A 19,051-nucleotide genomic window follows, 5' to 3' on the forward strand; every position below is an offset into this window, starting at 1 on the left:
CGAAGAGGAACGGAACCAAGGGCAGGCGAGTATTTTTTAGGTTTTGTTTTACAAGTACCGATCTGGATTCTACTGGAGAAGGGGACAGTTTGGCGCTAGGGACAAGGTAAGTACAGTATGTAGTGTGAGTGCAGGTGAGTGAGTAAATGAGTGAATCTGTACTTGTAATAAAATATACAAGATACAGGACCTCATTCAGAGTCGGTCGAAGCGGCCGCACAGTCGTACGCGAAAAGGGGCCGTATATGCAAATGATTCCCTCGCAAGTTGCGTCCCTAAGTTCGGATCGGTAGTTGGCCGACTAAGGGGAGGAAGCGGTCGGAAGACAAAAAAATACGCCCCCTTCTCGTACGCATTGCACGTCATCTCCGGGCATATAAGGATTAATCGAGACCATCGGGAACCATCGAAACTGGTCGTAGAGCTTAAGGTTGACCACATCCTCTCTTAAGCTCTACGATCATGTCAGTGTAAAAACCTCCCATGTCACATGTGCCATGACGCTACTTTGTTAATTATGCACTCCCATAAACCGTATGCACTCCCACAAAACGCCGTCCGCATAATTAGGCACGCCTGTGTTCAGATCTCCACTCCCCCGTTTTCAAGCACCTTCCCGTTACCACCCACAAACGCCTCAATCTGTCACTCAAACTACCGACCTGGCTGTGTTCAAGGAGAGAGAAATTTGTGATCGTAGCGGCTAGTTTGCGCACGCGCATTGCGAACTGTACGCATGCGCAGTATAGCGAACATCGGTGGCGTACGACCGTGCGGCCGCTTCGAACGACTCTGAATGAGGTCCACAGTGTGTGAGTCTTGTCTTTTTTTAATATTTGTTTTGCAGGTGAACTAGAAGGTACCAGTGGGCCCTTAATGCCCCGCATGCTGGTACTTGTGGTTCTCCAAGTACCAGTATGTGGGGGGGAGGCTTGCTGGAACCCAGTTCTCCTGTAAAGAACATTATTATTTTAACTATTTATACAAATCAACTCCACACCCACCACCCAGGGGTACCGGGGACATTCATCCCAGGCCTTGGGTGCCATGGAGAGGGGGGAACCCTTTATTTGGGGGACCCCGCCTCCCCAGGGACCCCCGACCTGGGCTGATTTGCGTGGGGTGTTAAATCCCAGACCAAGAAAAAAAAAATAATAATTTTGGCTAAAACCAAATACGTTAAAACCATTTTCAACCATTTTTTTTTTCCGCCAAAGTATGCAACTCACAAATGTTGTTTTCTGTAATTTATCATTAGGGGGAGGTTGTCCTAAGGGTTCTGAAAGAAATCCCCAAATGTTTAGCCAAAAATAGGGATTTTGCTTTTTTTTTCCTCCTGGTCTGAGATGGAGAAAAACTTTGAGGTTTTTTTTCGCCTGTTTTTTTGGCGAAAAACATACGTTTTCAACAATGGCAAAAAAAGGACCGTCTTCGCCGCTAATTGAATACGGCCCTGAATCGTTTACCTAATTCTTAAGATTTTTTTTTTCCCCTCAAATTCCATCCAACTTTTTTAGTTTTGGGCAGAATTCTCCCATAACACCAAACTTACACTAAAAACTTTTAAATAAATATACGGCGCACAGACATTCTTCTGTGACAGAGTACAGGAGCAGCAAGAAAGGTGTGCTTTATAAACTGTTGTCTCCCACAGCACCGTCGTATAAAAAGTGGATATATTTCCTTAATTAAAAGTAGACCGTGCAACTGACATATTAATGTAATATTCTACACCTACTTAAGAAACTAAATTCCAGTTTTATTAAAGGTTAAGCAAAGGATCAAAGCAAACCTGTTGCGCAATCTAGAAGTACAGCGATATGTGAAATCAGGAAAGTCAAAAATGGTGTAGGTTTTACTCCGGGGCTTTGCATTCTTTATTAGTTTGGAGCTAGGAGTTAAGGTTCAGTGACGGGCTTGGTAGAGTACAAAAAATACTTATAAAAAATAATAAAAATAATTAAAATATAAAAAAAACCATAACATTGTCGCAGTGCCTCAAAAAACTTATTCACGTTTCATGTGATACATATTCTGAATTTTAAATACACTCAAGCAGGATTTGTTTTGTTCTGGCACTGTTCTACGAAGTACTGAGTGCCACGTAAAATAAAATAAAAAAAAAATCTAAAATCTTTTCCCCAAATTAATAAAAATATATAACATAAATGATTACATTGAAAAAAAGTAAGTTCTCATGAACCTATGTAATTGTAGGCTCATATCTGCACAGGTTCCACCTGTGTAAGAAATTAGTGAATCCTTCTTTTAGGGGAGATGTATCAAGCCATGGATAGAGATAAATGCCCAAATCAATCAATCAGCTTCTAACTGTCATATCAAAGACTGTACTAGATAAATGACAGAAGACGATTGGTTGCTTTGGGCGACTTCTCCACATTATCTACTTCTGGGAGCAATTCAAATGATTGTAGCTAAGGTCTAAACTGTACGGGAGCTAATCAATTGTTTATGCGTCCAGACCCTTTCTCCCACGAAAATGCACAGGATTAGTCGCGTTTAGCAGATTCTCCTGTGCCAAGTGATGACAGCGCTGCAGTTACGGCACGCCCTGGCCCTTTGAGACCAGCCTCAAAGCTGTATTTTGCGTGGATGCCTGCTCACGCCTGAGGGTGTAAGCAGAAATCCACGAGAGGAACTGCAGCCTCATTGGTTTTTTTTTTTTATTTTGTGCACCACCATTTTATCCATTATTCTTCCAGTGCCATTGCATTTTACTGCTTACATGGACATCCCTTATTTAATTAATGGAAATGACCACGTCTGTTGTAGTTTCAGGAATTCATAAAAATATAAATGCATGGTAATTTAGAGAAGGATGCTATTAGAGCTTTAAAAGACCAGAATAGTTTTGCGTGGGCATGACAAGGCGCTGTTTGTAAACAATTTAAAAAAAAAATGGAATGCAAAAGTTAAAAAAAAAAAAACACTTAGAAGAGTTACAGGAAAATAATAAAACAGATAAAAAAGGATAAGAAAAAAAAGAAAGAATGTTACTATGTATGCAGAAATCTAAAAACACACTCACAAATCAACTATGCAAAAATATTCAAGATCATAGAAAAGGTCATGCAAATCATTAGAGAGAGCCTGGCAATACATTATTCCTATAACACAATAAAGAGAGGATAGATTAAACAGCTAAAGACTAAGCCTGGATGGTCAAATGAATGCTGAGTGGAGTCATCATTTACCTTCACTAGTCAACAATCTATCACAGCGAGAAGAAGCTGTAATCTTGCAAAGGCACAGCCTGTTGATGGTCTCCAACTTTCCCGTAGTCAGACTCATCAGCAATTATGGAGATAAGAGGGGAGGGGACGGGACAGAGACACAGGGAAACAGGTACTTCTAACTTCTGCAACAGTGATTTTTTGTCAATTAAAAAACAAATAAAAATGTCATCTGAAATAATGTATTAAGGAACTGTAAGCGCCACTACTAAGAAAAAAAGGCAAAAGTGCCAATATAAGTCTAAAGGTTCATTCCCACCCATCTACTTTATCTGTCTAATCTATATATAGTATAAAATAAAGGTCCCTGATAGGTGTCTGTCGGTTTGTTCGGGCTTATCTTGAGAACCATTAGACAGATTTTGATGCCGTTTTTCACTATTTCATAGAGCATTTGTAGAGGAAGGTTGAGATGTATGACACATTAATGTATGACAAAAGGGAGCCGGGGAGTGACAATTTTAGTGAAGCAAGTCAATGTAAACATGGACAGCTGAGCGCTCTCTAGGCTTACGCTGCCTAAACCGATATATCACAACGATGGACTTTATTTTACCACGTAGAGATTGATACGTATTATCCGGTTCCTACAGAAAAATCTATGTAAGCCATGTTTACCGATACAAAATTTGAGTTCTTCCCTTTTTTTTTTTATCGTTCCTATTTTATTTATGTGAAAAACTATTTTTTAAATGCAAACGAGCCCAATTCCCGGTAAGAGGCTGCTTTTGCGTGACAATAAGGCGTAGGTACAGACCTTTAACATGGAGAATGTTTATCTCATGGACAACTTTACATGGCCCTTTTGCGCGTCACATAAAAACAATCTTTTCGTGTTGACGTCAGGAGGAAAAAAACGACTACAAGGCAATCTTATAAGACCTCTGTTAAAAAAAGATTATCACCATAAATTAAAAATGTCTCCCGTGTGAAGCCAGAGCAGGTTGCTAGTACAATATATTGTTATTCATGAGATAATCAAGTAGAGATCCCCCTATTGTAAAATGATGCAGCATCTATTGGTGCTGTAAAGGCAAAGGATAATAATATAGACTGCATATGTTGTGATTCTCCAGTCAAGTCTTACCTACCAAACACAACGATCTGACAAACATTGGTAAGTGGAACGTCCGCTCTATCTTAGAGTGACAGAAAAGGGATACCTTTAGCCCGAGAGTTCACAATCCATCATTTTTACATCGTTACAATGTCAGTTGAAGTGTTTGGGCTTCATCAATAAATGGTGCTTATGGAAGATGTGATGCACAGTTCAATTCATTTACAAAACAAAAGACGAGTAATTTGTCTGCTCCATAATGGATTTTAATTTAAAGCGAACTTGATTCATTAATAGCCCTTACAATGAAACAAAAATATTATATATTTATAACTTTCATGGAATTACCGATTTTAATACCCCCCAAGTTTACTGAAAACGTAACATCTGATTAAAAGATAAATCAAAATCACGTAAAGCCCATTTTGACACTTGCACAGTTGAACTACAATTTATGGCAATATGCACCAGCGACTTCACTGAGGCACACAAGGCCTGACAGCTTGCATTGTCCATGGTGTCATTATCTCTTGGTGTATCCATCTATTTGCCAACGTTCTAAATCAATGGTGTAAAACCCAGTCTCCCTATTGATCGATCACAAGGTTGTGGAGGTAGACCTGCTGCATCCATTAGTGCCTTTTCCTCCACTCTACCGACAGCCCTGGTGGTGGTGAACAGATTTACAAAAGTTCAAGACTTCAGGCTATAGTGTAAACATCAAATTCTGGTCACAATTTGAACTGGTTTTAGTGGATTAATTTACGTTGCTCTGAATTTGTGCTGGAAATAGCAGATGTGCCGAGTCTAATGGCCCACCAGTCTTCATCTGTGATGCCTGCAAAGAGATTTGGGTTTCACTGCTGGAGGGCTCATTCTCTGACTTGTCCCCAAATGAGATGCAAAGGAGTCAGGTACAAGATTTAGGCAAGTGGATCACAAGAAGACTCGGAACCAAACAGACTGTAAAGCTGGCCACACACACAGCGATATTTTACCTGATCTGGCTGATTCTGACACATTGGAACGACAGATCGTGTAAAATATGGGCAAATCCTGGGTAAATCGTGAGTCCCCACTCATGATCACGATGCGATGCACGTCCCCGCTGGTCGCATGGTCAGATCTGCCGTGCTGTAGGGCAGATCTGACAATCTAGGAGGCCATGCACTGTGAAAGCCTGGATGCAGGAGAAATCGTATGAAGATTGGACAGCAAATTATGTGGCGATCGTGTGCAGAGCTGCCGGGGAGAGTTTCAAGGGAAATCGTACACAAATCGTACACATCGGCTGATCGTGTGCAGATCGCAATGTGTGTGGTCACCTTAAAAGTGCCAAAGCAGCAATCAAAAGGAATGTCAGGAACAGAGTCTAATTAGGAGCACAGGAGTAAATCAGAATGGAGGGTACGGATAACCACGACACTGCAAACCTGGAGCACAGATCAGTGCATCCACTGATGTGGTGGAGACCAGGCCTTGGCGCCTGCTTCCAATGGGACACCTATTGCAACTTCCATTTTACAAGCCGTATTTCAACCAATGTATTGCTAGTTTTCAGACAGACATAGGGGTCGCGAACAAGCCATATTTTAGGAATTAAATATGATGCTCGTCTTAACTAACTCCCTTCCACACCATGCAGATTACCAGCCACAGTCCTGCAAGAGAATGGAGGTTTTCCAGAGGCAGTTTCAAAAACCAGAAGCAGTCTATGTATGGTCACATGACTACACAGTATATCAGTCTAAGCTTGCCTCACATCTACAGATCACTGCTTTCATGCTCCCTCACAAGCCCAATTATGCACAAGCCTGAGCTTCCATATTAGACGGAAAACCAAAAATGACCTGTGGAAAAGTAATATTTCAATGTAAAAGTTCTCTCTATCCAATCTCATTAAGTAGACTTAAACAAATGTCTCTTTACAGTAAAATCACCTTGTGCAAATTGGAATCCTTCAACCACTCCTGAGAACTGATGTAAAGAGCGATATTACGGTTCTTTCTGCATCAATAACAGCACATCTACATGCCCTGTACTGTAAGACACTGACAGGATAGCCGGCGTATTGTGTCACTTTAAGATAATGTGTTACTTTACATTTAAAGATCAAATTGGCCAAGTTTATTGATCTTAATTAGGATTACTGGTTTCAAATACATGGGAATTCCCTTGAATTATTCACAGACTCTATTGTGTTACTGTATATGCACCAACATAACAATGTATGCAAGGTAATATATTGTGTTACTGAATGTTCCAGCATAACAATGAATGTATGCAATATATTGTGTTATTGTACGCTTCTGCATAGCAATGTATGCAAGTTAACATATTGTGTTACTGTATGCAACATAATGTAAGCAAGGTAATATATTGTGTTACTGTATGCTCCAGCATAACAATGTATGCAAGTTAACATATTGTGTTACTGTATGCAACAATGTAAGCAAGGTAATATATTGTGTTACTGTATGCTCCAGCATAACAATGTATGCAAGTTAACATATTGTGTTACTGTATGCAACAATGTAAGCAAGGTAATATATTGTGTTACTGTATGCTCCAACATAACAATGCATGCAAGGTAATATACTGTGTTATTGTATGATGAAGCATAACAATGTATACCGTGTTACTGTTGCTCCAACATAACAATGCATGCAATGTAATATACTGTGTTATTGTATGATGAAGCATAACAATGTATACCGTGTTACTGTATGCTCCAACATAACAATGCATGCAATGTAATATACTGTGTTAGCAAGGTGATACAGGTTGAGTCTCCCATATCCAAATATTCTGAAATACGGAATATTTTTAGCATGACAGAGTGTGAAAACTTTGCTTTCTGATGGTTCAATGTGCACAAATTTTGTTTAAGGCACAAAATTATTAAAAATCTAGTAACCTTCAGGCTGTGTGTATAAGGTGTATATGAAACATAAATGAATTTCATGTAAGAACACAAATTTTTTTTGATGCACAAAATGATTAAAAATATTGTATAAAATGACCTGCAGGCTGTGTGTATAAGGTGTATATATAACAAATGCATTCTGTGTTTAGATTTGGGTCCGTTTCCCAAGATATCTCATTATGGTATGCAAATATTCCAAATTACGGAATATTCCGATATCCACAATACAGCTGGTACCAAGCATTTTGGATATTGGAGACTCAACCTGTATATTGTGTTACTGTATGATGCAGTAGAACAACGTATACTTTGTTGATAGAACTCATCCATGTCAAATATGCAAGACTGTCACTACAGAAACGGTCACCCTATAAATATTAATGATGATGATAAGTAAAAGGTCACAGTTTGGAAGTAACATTTCTAGCAATATTATTACATAGATAGGTTACAATTAGATATTTTGTGAATTACAATAATTTTTCCCTAGTGCTCCTCCATTCCCTTTAAATCACCACACTGCTCACACCCACCCTCTGGCATTTTAAAGTGTTGAGCGGCACTAGATTTCTAGGTTCTGTATTACAGAACTGGCTGCGCTCTGGGAACAACGGTGGCATGTAGCAAGGGTAAGGGGACATTAATAAAGCCTTGTCGACAGGTAGTAGTGCAGCTTTTGTTGTGTAAATCACAGTTTGGTGCTCATTTAATAGTATGAAGAAAGGGTGCCAATCAATCGGCTACTTGGAATAAACTCTCTGATCCCTGGAACATTTATTAGATCAGTGCGACCCCCCCCCCCCTTTGTAAGTCCCGTACTCACTTATTCTGTGAGATCGGGAGGTCAGGCATCTAAAATATTAAAGATGTGACTTCCCGTTCAGTCCACAGCAGGAGCGTTTTAAACCATTTATTAGCGAAGGCTGGGTACACACTGGCAGATATATTGTCCGATTCACTGATCGGCCAATATATCTTGTGTGCCAGCGATATGTCTGTGAACGACGTCGTTCACAGCTATATCGCGACGGCTGTGCTGCACAGCCGATGTCCAATCTATCTGCAGATAAATTGGGGCATCGTGCTGTGTATACGGCCGGTCAGTCGACCACCCGAACGTTTGCAGCAGAGGCCGCGACGCCCCCTGGCCAGCGGGACACGCGGTCAGAAGACAAATGATGATTGTTCAGTGTGTATGTTCAGTGTATATGATCTACAGATATATCTGTAAGGTGTGTACTCAGCTTATAACGCTCCTGCAAACCCACCTATAAAATAGTTGGGTCAATCAGCCGATATGTGGTGATCGGCCCAATGATTGTATACGTGTGTACCCACAGCAACCAATCAGCAACCATAGCAACCAATCAGCAACCAATCAAATATCAACTTTTAGCCATCTGCTGTAGTCAGACTAGTGATAGCGCAAACTGGCTAATTTGATACTATTGGTTTCACCGTAGGTGTTTATTGTGCACCATTTTATTAAATAAGCTCCATTTCATAGGCATATTTATAATCAGTGCAGGGTGCACGCGGGCACTGGGTCCAGGGGGGCACACACCCGTAATATATTTATCTTGTGCTGGCAAGAGGTTCCCTCCTCCTCCTCCTACACAGCGCCATCTTCCCAGTGACATCCTCAGAAAGGAGGTGCCATCTTCCCAGTGTCCTCTTCGGGGAGATGGCACCATGCAGTGAAAGAGATGCAGGGCTGGAGTGGGGGGGGGGGGGGGGGGGGGGGGGGGAGTGCTGCTGAAATATGAGGGGCCCGCTGCATACTGGCCCCCTCGGGCGTTATTACACCCCTGCTCTCACCGCATCACTTTGGGGATTGCAGTCAAGCAAATTGTCCCAAACGTTGCTGCCTTATCTCATAATACTTTACAAATGTACAATTACAGATACAGTAACACGCAGAGCGCACAGAACCCAAGTGCGATGCTTTATGGTCTAAGCAGTAAAAGTGAACAGCAGCGTGTTTAGCTTTACCTAGAGCTCTGAAGAAACGTATTAACTCTAGCATGCCAGGGGAGAAATATTTCCAAGGCTCTGCAGCACTAGCTATAAATGGTATTTTGTTTCAGCGCAGAAGGATAATGGGGGACAAACCTGTATTTGGAGAAAGAGTGGAGAGAAAGAAGAATTATAACTAACAGGCCGAAGGGTGCGTTCTCTCTCGGTTACCTGTGTGGCTGGCACTTTATAGCAGCCAGAGGTCATCCATTCTGTCCCATAGCCCTCTCAGGGATTTCCTCTGCATTACCCAGCTAATACATTTCTTCCTGTAGCGCTAAGGACAGAACTTTTTATGCGTTCACAATTCCAGGGGAACGAAAGCAAAGAAAAACCTCATTAACTTTAAATCTGTGCTCTCATGTGTCATTCACCGCCCGAATGAGATGAAGAAATAAAACAACTGGTACTAAATAGTCATTTTTTCTCCCCAAATGTCATTTCTTTGCCCCCGCTTTCGACTGTCCCAGAAGCACCATAGAGAGATACATCAATGTGCACATCACTTCCTTGGGAAATTCATTGTCCCGGAAAATGGCAGTTCTCCGAGACGGACAATAAGCAAAATAAAAAATAATGACATCTGGATGTCACTCTGCGGATTGATAGTGTCATCATCTATAACGCAGGTATTGTTTTTTTTCCCACTGCTGCACAAAGGGAGGTTCATTAATGCATTAACATCGGAGTACCACTGATGGCAGCGGATTTTATGTGCTGTGCATACAGAAGTAGAGGTGGCATAACTCTGTGCCACCTGTACAGACACAATGACGCAGCTGCTGATTGATCTTCTAAGGAGTATCTGCCGCTTCCCTTGGATTTTACGGTCTGAATCTGACATTGTGATATAAAGGTCTAGCTCTGTAAACCCTCCACGGGCTCCAAAAACAATATAATTTCTATTTTCCATAATTATATGATCAAAATTAAAATAAATTTCAGGGCTTAATTCAATTAGGCGACTATGTTGGGTCCGCGAGTCAAGATGCCCACAGACATATCGATTTTTTACCCGATCTGGCCAATTCCGACACCTCGGAGTGACAGATCGGGTAAAAAAATGCTCAAATCGTGAGTCCCCACTCACGATCACGATGCGATGTGCGCCCCCGCAGGTCGCACATCACATCGTCAGATCTTCCGCGCTGTACGGCAGATCTAACAATCTAGGACACTATGCACTATAAAGAAGTCTGGCTGCAGGAGATCGGATGAAGATTGGACAGCATATCGTGTGCTGATCGTGTGCTGAGCTGCCGGGGAGAGTTTCAAGGGAAATCGGACACATCGTCGGATTGTAAGTATATCAGTATGTGAACTTGTGGATTTTTGTACACAACCCTAAAGGGCTGCGTACAAAAGTCCACAAGTGCGGGGCGAGATTGGCCCACGAAGGGGGGAGAGCTCCGCTGTGGTTGCTGGCTTCTCTACGTCGTTGCAACGGCAGCTCACCCCCCTTACTCCTAATTGAATTGATCTCTTAAAATGTTCTGGGGGAAAAAAAAGTGAAAAGGGTTATACACCTACAGATGGCTTTCCATATAAGCTACTTGTACCCGCTCTCCTACAACTTTTATGCTTTGTTGCTGCTGATGTTCTTTTGTGCTTCTCAGTCAGGTCTTTATATCATCATCATGCTGAATGGTTTATTTTATGCTCTGGGATGGGAGAGTTTTCTGTGCCCTCTGCATTGGATATAGGTACCTAGATAGAGGCTTATATCGCATCCCAAGGCAATATAAACAACTCTGCTGATATAAAGACATTGCTGAAAGCCAGAGAATGGAGGCAGAAAGGAAAGGCAAAGAAATCTGTAAAAGTTACAGGCTGATTTACAGAAGTTATCTAAAGAAGGGAAGACACCATTAATGCATTTTTGCCTCAGGTACTACTACTGATAAACAATATTTAACAATAGTAATAACGTCTACATTCTGGCCTGAGCTCAAAATAGATACGGGATGGAGATCATCGGTTGATCCGCACAGCAGCAAAATTAATAATCATACAGTTCAATGGGTTAAAATGAGGGTTTAACACCTGCCCAAAGTGTAGAGTTAGGGTTTTATCCTAGTAGCCATTATCACATTATAACAAGTTCAAAAACATACATTGTAAGAATGATTTTACACTTTTTTTCCTAACCTATCACTCCCACTGCTTCACATATACCATATTCCCATTAATCAAGACTGATACCTTCGTTCATTAACATAGTCTGAGCTAATTAACTTGGTTGATCAATACAGCGTCTCAATTTCAATCAGTATTCCAGACAAGACCTACACTCCACACAATAAACGCCAATTACCTTTCTGTATGACATCAATTAAACTGGTATTAACTTCCACAAAGGTTACAGACCTACAGAACACCCTCCGGATGTTAAGTATATTTAATTGTCATTTGTGAGATTTCACGCTATCAGTTTTGTCAGATGGGCGGAATTTGTTCATCTCAAACGTAATGTAAATAATATCAATGTTATTTATATAGCCAGTTTCTCCCAATAAGACTCAAAGGGGGAGATGTACTAAGCTCTGGAAAGTGATAAATTGGAAAATGATAACCTACCAGCAGGGCCGAAACTAGGATTTTTGTCACCAGGGGCAAGACAGTAATTTGGCGCCCCCCATATAATTCCCCCTGCAGTAGTGCCCATATTGTAATGCCCATATGTTAATACCCCCATAGTAATGCCCCTGTAGTGCCCATGCTCCCATATTAATGCCCCTGTAGTGCCCATGCTTTCATAGTAATGCCCCTGTAGTGCCCATGCTCTCATAGTAATGCCCCTGTATTGCCCATGCCCCCATAGTAATGCCCCTGTATTGCCCATGCCCCCATAGTAATATCCCTGTAGTGCCCTTACAGTAATGCCCCTGTAGTGCTCATGCCCCCACAGTAATGCCCCTGTGGTAATGACCCTGTAGTGCCCATGCCCCAATAGTAATGCCCCTGTAGTGCTCATGCCCCATTAGTAATGCCCCTTATTGCCTATGCCCCCATAGTAATGCCCCTGCCCCCATAATAATGCCCCTGTAGTGCAGCTTATTAAAAAAAAAAATACTTACCTTGAACCCCGCTCCTGCAGCCAGCGTCGCGTCCGGTCCGCCGGCTGCTCCTTGGAACTATGGGGGAGATGTCATGACGTCTCCCCCATAGTGCCCGTGGGGAGAGCCGGAAGCTGGAGTTCGGGAGAGAACTCCAGCCTCCGGCTACACCGCGTCGCTGCAGAGAAGGAGCCGGGCGCCTGCTGGTAATAAATATTACCAGCGGACGTCCGGCTTGGAGCCTCTCTGCAGCGCCGGGCTGGAGGTCACTGGCACCGGGTACAGCGGCTCACCCGATGCACGTGCACCTCCAGCCCGGCCCTAGTTGCGGCCCTGCCTACCAGCCACTCAGCTCCTAAGTGCCATGTTACAGGCTGTGTTTGAAAAATGACTGTTAGGAGCTGAGTGACTGGTGCTTTATCACTCTCCAATTTACACAGTGCAGAGCTTAGTACATCTGCCTTAAAGTGCTTTACATTGGCATAATAAAACACAGGATATAAAATAAATAGTGTACAGAAAAAAGGAGGCAAGTACTTCTCTTTTTTAGAAACTAAATGGCGCGATGAAACAGATCTTCAGTCTGTCTAGGGCAGGTACGCAACTAGGGGGGCTAGAGAGGCACGTGCCCTGGGTGCAGAAATGAAGTGGGCACGCGTGCCACCAAAGGGGGCCGGGTGGCAGCATGTTTGGATTTGAAGCTGCACACCGGACCTCAGGCCAGCCGCCCGCAGCCCTTGAGAAAAACAGTGCCCTCCGCCGTCATTCTAATGTGGCCACTTGTGACAAGTCAATTGGAGCTCACGGACTGGCAGCGAATCAGCAGTGGTTACCGGTCCGCAAGCTCAGATTGGTTGGTGACCAGCACCACATTAGAATGATGGCGGCGGGCGCTGTGTCTTTCTCAAAAAATGACTGCGGACGGCTGGCTGTGGGGCGGGTGTGCGGCTTCAAATCCACACCTGCTGGGCTGCTTGCGGGAGGAAGGGGATGAGGGGAGAGGCTGCAATGTGGCTATAATGGTGGGAGGAGCATTATTGTGTGTGCCATAATGGTGTGAAGGGCATTACTGTGTACCATAATGGTGTGAGGGGCATTACTGTGTGCCATAAAGGTGTGAGGGGCATTACTGTGTGTGGCATTGTGTATAAGGAGCATTACTGTATAAGGGGCATTGTTGTGTGTGGCATTACTGTACATGGCACAATGGGGGGTAAGCAAAATTACTGTCTTTTCCCGGGTGACAAAACTCCTAGTTTCGGCCCTGTCTAGAGTGTAAACCTCTTGGAACACTGGGAGGCAGCGAGCTCCAGAAACTTATGCGTTGCTAAGCTGGGTACAGTTTAAGCTCGAGTCCCAAATGCATTATGGGAGAATCTAGCTACTGCTAATTGTATGGGAAACATTTTATATTACATTATATAGAAGATAACAGCACTCCCTACAAGTCAATTATATGGAAATTAGAAGTTACCAAGGAGCATTGACATACAGGTCACATATATACAATGTCACTTGTAATGCCTGTAATAATTTGCAGGACACAGTGCATTTTCCTAAAGATCACTTAGGTGATGACATCAAAAAATTTATGCAGACATTTTAATTGCTGTTTATGCATATATCAAGATCATTTGCTTATTGTATAGCTATAAAGTATCACTTTGCTGCAAGAACCACACTTTATACAAACTTAGATTGTGTTTTATAAAGATTCACCAGCATGGGCAGCACGGAGGTACAATGGTTAGCTTTGCTGCCTCACTGCGTCCTGGGTTCAATTCCAACAAAGGTCCTATTTTGTGTGGAGTTTGTATATTCTCCTAGTGTTTGTGTGGGTTTCATCCCACAATCCAATAAAATACTGGTAGATTAATTGGCTTCTGACGGAAAAATAAAACCTTGTATATGTGTGTGTATCCATGTTATAGGGAATATAGGGGGAGATTTATCAAAGCTTGGAGAGAGATAAAGTGGAGAGAGATAAAGTGGAGAGAGATAAAGCACCAACCAATCAGCTCCTAACTGTCATTTTAAAGGCTGTGTTTGCAAGATGACAGCTAGGAGCTGATTGGTTGGCATTTTATTTCTCTCCAAGGTTTGATAAATCTCCCCTCTACATTTTAAGCTCCACTGGTGTAGGGACTGATGTGAATGACTAAACATTCTCTGTAAAGCGCTACGGAATTTATCAGCTGATAACAAATAACTTATCAATAAAGACCAAGGCATGTCTGTCGTCACAACAGTGATCCATTAAGTGCTCTTTACATGCCACCAGCTCGTAATTAGAGTCTCCCACTGGTGGCATGCTGGAGTTTTCATCAGCAGAAAAACTCTGTGCTGCTGTTAAGATTCTAATGCTCTAACTGGCTACAGGGTGTGCTAACCCCACGACTTTCCTCTCATACTCATTCGGGTTGCCTCAGTTTTGAACAATAGCAGCTCTGACTCCTGTCAGGTGCACCTGAATCTGTCGCACAGATAACTGCAAAAAGTAAAGTTGTAAAGCTACTACACACAGGGGTTGCCAAGAAGGCCCGGCCCATTTAATGTCTATGGGTTTTCAAACATTTGCAATCCCCCAACTTATCTGCCTGTCATGCCACACGCCTCATTCTGTAATTGTTCCACAATTGAACACATAGGAGTCAGTTAAGGCCATTTGTACAATTAGTACGAGAGAGAGAAAAAGGGAAGAATCTACTGTATGTGGTAAAAGGGGTGCATAGCAAGATTTACAAAAGGGAAGAACCAATTGCAATAAAAACTAATGCTTGTCAGAACAAATACAGACAGGAAGATGGCCTCTCATACACAATTATAGGCCGAACCAATATGGGCATTGGGGAGCTCTCCTGAAGGTGAGCTAGAACAATGGTTACCAGGTCACATTTCATAATACTAGGTTGTAAAATGAGATCATAAATCTGAATGCCGCCATTTTGTAAATGTTTACAGATGAAATTATACAATGGTTTGGAATTTTCCTCGCTCTATATATACTGCTAACTTACATTTACCTCAGACTTGTTGAACACTTCTAAGTCACTTATCCCTAAGTTATGACTGTCCATAAGAGACTTTCCACTACATAGAAGTTCAGAGACGCATTATACAAGGAAATCATCACATTCTGACTTGCAAAACTGAATGCCCTGCTATAATATTGGATATAAACCACTTAAACAGGAGTCACATGACCAGACTCAACCTAGTCATGTAATCATTCTACCCCATTCTGTGCAAAGATCTTCTGGCGTGGTAGGTAATCCTATACCTATTGCTAAATAAGAAGGATACAGTAAACGCCGATCTCTCAGATAAATATAGACTTTTCACAAAGGCTATTGAGGCAAGGATCCAATGTGACCCGCTACTGTGATTTCTAGGAATCTGTGGAAGTTTAAATAAAGAATAACAAAAAAAAAATTCTGTCTATTCCCACACTGACCCTGGCATTCTGTGCCACGACAAATGACTTAGCATTGCAAGGTTTCCATCAGTGACTGTGGAAAGAGGCACTTGGTGATCACTTACTGTTTGGCGGGCACCGGCTAGGAGAGGGAGAGGCCGTGAGGCTGCAACGCTTCCAGTGCAGGGCGGGCCGAGGTCGAGGTGTAGCGAGCAGCCGGCAGCCTCGTTTCCGTTGGGGTCAGCTCCGACAGGGTGGGCCGGGATCGAGGTGGAGGGGCGGCTGGCATCCTCCTTCCGGCGGGGGCAGCTTCAGCAGGGTGGGCTGGCATCCTCCTTCCGGCTGCGGCGACTCCAAGCAATGAGCTGCACTGTGACACAGCCAAAAAATCGTGCTACACTGATATTTCTATACGAAAAGTCAGCATAGAGCGACTTTTGCCTGCGTCACAGTGTCGGGCGGCAGGGAAATTTGCCGGGCTATATTTCCCGGGTTCGCCCGAGAAATATAGCGTGGGGAGAGCACTATAGTACAAGCTATAAAATAATAGCTAGAATCTAATTGCGGTGGGCAACTTCACCACTCGTCCTCTTTAAAAGGATTGTTACATCAGGTCTCATGTTTATAGTAATCACAGAACAGGAACAATGATTTACTCTTCACTTTCTGGTGTTCAGAAGCATCTTCCCAGTAGGAAAACAATGGGCGCAAACCTGTAGTAACCATAGCCAACTCGCAACTTAGGAATGTATTGGTTCCTACCAAGTTCAGGGGGCAGCACGGTCAGCCTGTTCCCTTGTATGTGCAGTTCCTTCAGCTGGGTCAGCTCGCCGATCTCTTTCGGTAAGGAGATCAGGTCATTATCCCGTAGACTGATCTTTAGGACAAAAACAAAAGGAACACAAATTAAAAAAATTAAAAAATAATCAAGGTTAAAGAAGGTGTGGGCGCAAAGCAATGATTAATTCTGCACATCGTTCCCAATTTACTGGCGTGGCTGCGCCGACAGGCAGGACGGCCGTATAAGGAGCAGCAGTTTATAACTGAAAAATAAACCGTGCTTCTTCTCAAATTGACTGGAGTTTACTCTTACAAAAGGGCTGTGAAAGCAAATTGATTTTCCAGGAATTTAGATAAATTACTTACTATCTGCAACTTTGTGAGTTTCCCAATATCGGACGGCAGGACTTCAAAATCGTTGTCACTTAGATAGAGAGCGCGGAGGGTGGCTGCAAATTAAACAGCAATATATAAACAAAGTAGCGTAGAGACTGAGCGCTGCAGTCCTGATCAATAACACGAGTCAGCTCTGATTAATAACCCCGACTTGGTGAAAAGCCTCTGACATACCCAGGGCTCACAGTAATAACAAGCGGGTCAAACGCAGATTTAGAGGCTTATCGTACGCCTCGTATGTACAGGAAAACATCTATATCTTGAGGGCTGACACAATTAACAATTTGTGCCGTTGTAAATTGTGGCAGCTTTTGTGACACATTCGGGGGGTGTTACGGCCATTGATAGGCTGCTCCGCGCCTTTATAGGCTCATTTACATTTTATAGCAAAAGGGATTTTTAAATGGCAAAAGCATGACTGTAACGCTCACGTGTGTGTGTTTTATAGCACATATTGTGTTAAAAGGAGACATCCACTCAATTTCTCTTCAATATTCTCCAAGAGATAGGAAAATGAGACGTGTGTTGCTTTCGTGCTGTCTTCTGGTTAAATACAAAAAACACTTTAACACTTTTTTTTTTTTTTTAAGCTCAGCCACATTCTCTGTCCCAGTACATTTGTAGGGGCTCCTCACCACTTTATCTGTTCAGCAGGGTCCCCGTCTAAGCAAGGGCGAGGAATTCAACACCCTAAAGCAGGAGTTCTCAAACTCTGCTATTGCAGTCCAGGTTTTAAGGATATCCATGCTTGAGTGCAGATGATTAAATCAAATTGACTGAGGCACTAATGAAGTCATCTGTGTTCAAGCATAGATATCCTTAAAACCCGAACTGTGATGGCGAAGTTTGGGAACTTCTGCCCTAAGCTTATTTACAAATGTGCAAACAAGCAAACCCACAGTGCATTTGGGGCCTGATTCAAATGCAAGTCAAGAAGTGAAGACTTCCATCAGTATTTGCAAACTGCGCATGCGCCAAGCCATGCATACGGTCGGCTCGCTGTTGCCACAAAATAGGTTTTCTGGGTGTCAACTGGGCGGCTACTTTGCGGACACACGCAAGAGAAAAGTTTCAAGGGAGTATCATGTTATGTGGCCAGAGTTCCGTGCCAGTCTGAGACCTGCGTATGGCAAAGGGATGCCAGTTTCACAGATCTCTTGCACGCAGCATTTGGTAGGTGTAAGTTGTGGGGTGTGCAGGTGTTTACACCATATGATGAGTGTATTGGGGGTATTTCTTGCGTAGTATAAAATAAGGCACTTGAAGAGGTGGGCCCTGAGATGGGAAAGCGTGATTTCATTTTGTTGGATGGATTTATATAAAATAATGTGCTTAAGAGGGAGGCACACTAGATGGGCCAAGTGGTTTTTCCTGCTGTCAAATTCTATGTTTCTAAAAGGAGCATTTTATGACGATCATAAATACTTTGCGGGAGGGGGTTATACAGCTCCCCCCACCCTCACATTAAAACTTTAATCAATGCTGGAAACTTATACATATAGTTGACGCATTCGCACAATCACATTTCTGCTGTGAACTGCATTACCAGGGCTCGCTTCAGCTAATGTAAAAATCTTCATAACAACAAGAGTGTAACATGTAATAAAGACAGGGCCAACGTTCCCTCAGGATTCATTTAAACCATAAATGAGAAAGAACCTAGCAGGATTATAGGGGGAAATTGCTTTATTTAACAAAGAAGACTGTAAAACGGAAAGTTGAATGTTCTTTCTACCATGCAAATTTTCTGAACCACGCACCAACCCACAAAATAAGGGACGGGCCGATTTGTACAGGAGTGATACCAAAGACCGGGAAGAGAGGGGGAGCTTAAAGTGTGCTTGGGGTACAAGTAGATACACTTAAAACCATCAAAAGAAACACTGTAGTTCTGTACAGTTTTAGCGATTAGTAAATCATCCTTACTGGCTGAAATGAATCTTGCTGCTGATTGGACAAGCACAACCATCCAATCAGGAGCAAACACTAATTGCAACACAATGGTCTTGACCCATCTCTCATGTGCTAACATCGATCTTTATTGCCGCTGACTGCCAGCAGTTTTGGTTACTTAGAAGCACCAGGCCCTTGAAATTAGAGAAAACAATAAGGATCCTGGCGAACAGCCAAAGTAATGAAGCAGAGATATGA

At 42.6% G+C, this 19,051-nt stretch overlaps 1 protein-coding gene across 4 annotated transcripts in view; it reads right to left on the bottom strand.

Moving 5' to 3' along the window:
• RSU1 (Ras suppressor protein 1) overlaps window positions 1–19,051 on the bottom strand; it is a 163,643-nt gene that overhangs the window by 98,040 nt on the left and 46,552 nt on the right. For all 4 annotated transcript variants that reach the window (XR_015879290.1, XM_088478659.1, XM_088478658.1 and 1 more), the window contains exons 6-7: window positions 16,871–16,953; window positions 16,487–16,601 (exon numbers count right to left, since the gene is read on the bottom strand). Coding sequence is in view for 3 of the 4 variants with exons in the window: in XM_088478659.1 (XP_088334785.1) it covers window positions 16,487–16,601; window positions 16,871–16,953 (198 nt within the window). In the remaining variant the exon portion in view is untranslated. The remainder of the gene's footprint in view (window positions 1–16,486; window positions 16,602–16,870; window positions 16,954–19,051) is intronic.

This window comes from Taudactylus pleione, unplaced genomic scaffold, assembly GCF_031769625.1.
Source record: "Taudactylus pleione unplaced genomic scaffold, aTauple2 ptg000216l, whole genome shotgun sequence".
NCBI lineage: Eukaryota > Metazoa > Chordata > Amphibia > Anura > Myobatrachidae > Taudactylus > Taudactylus pleione.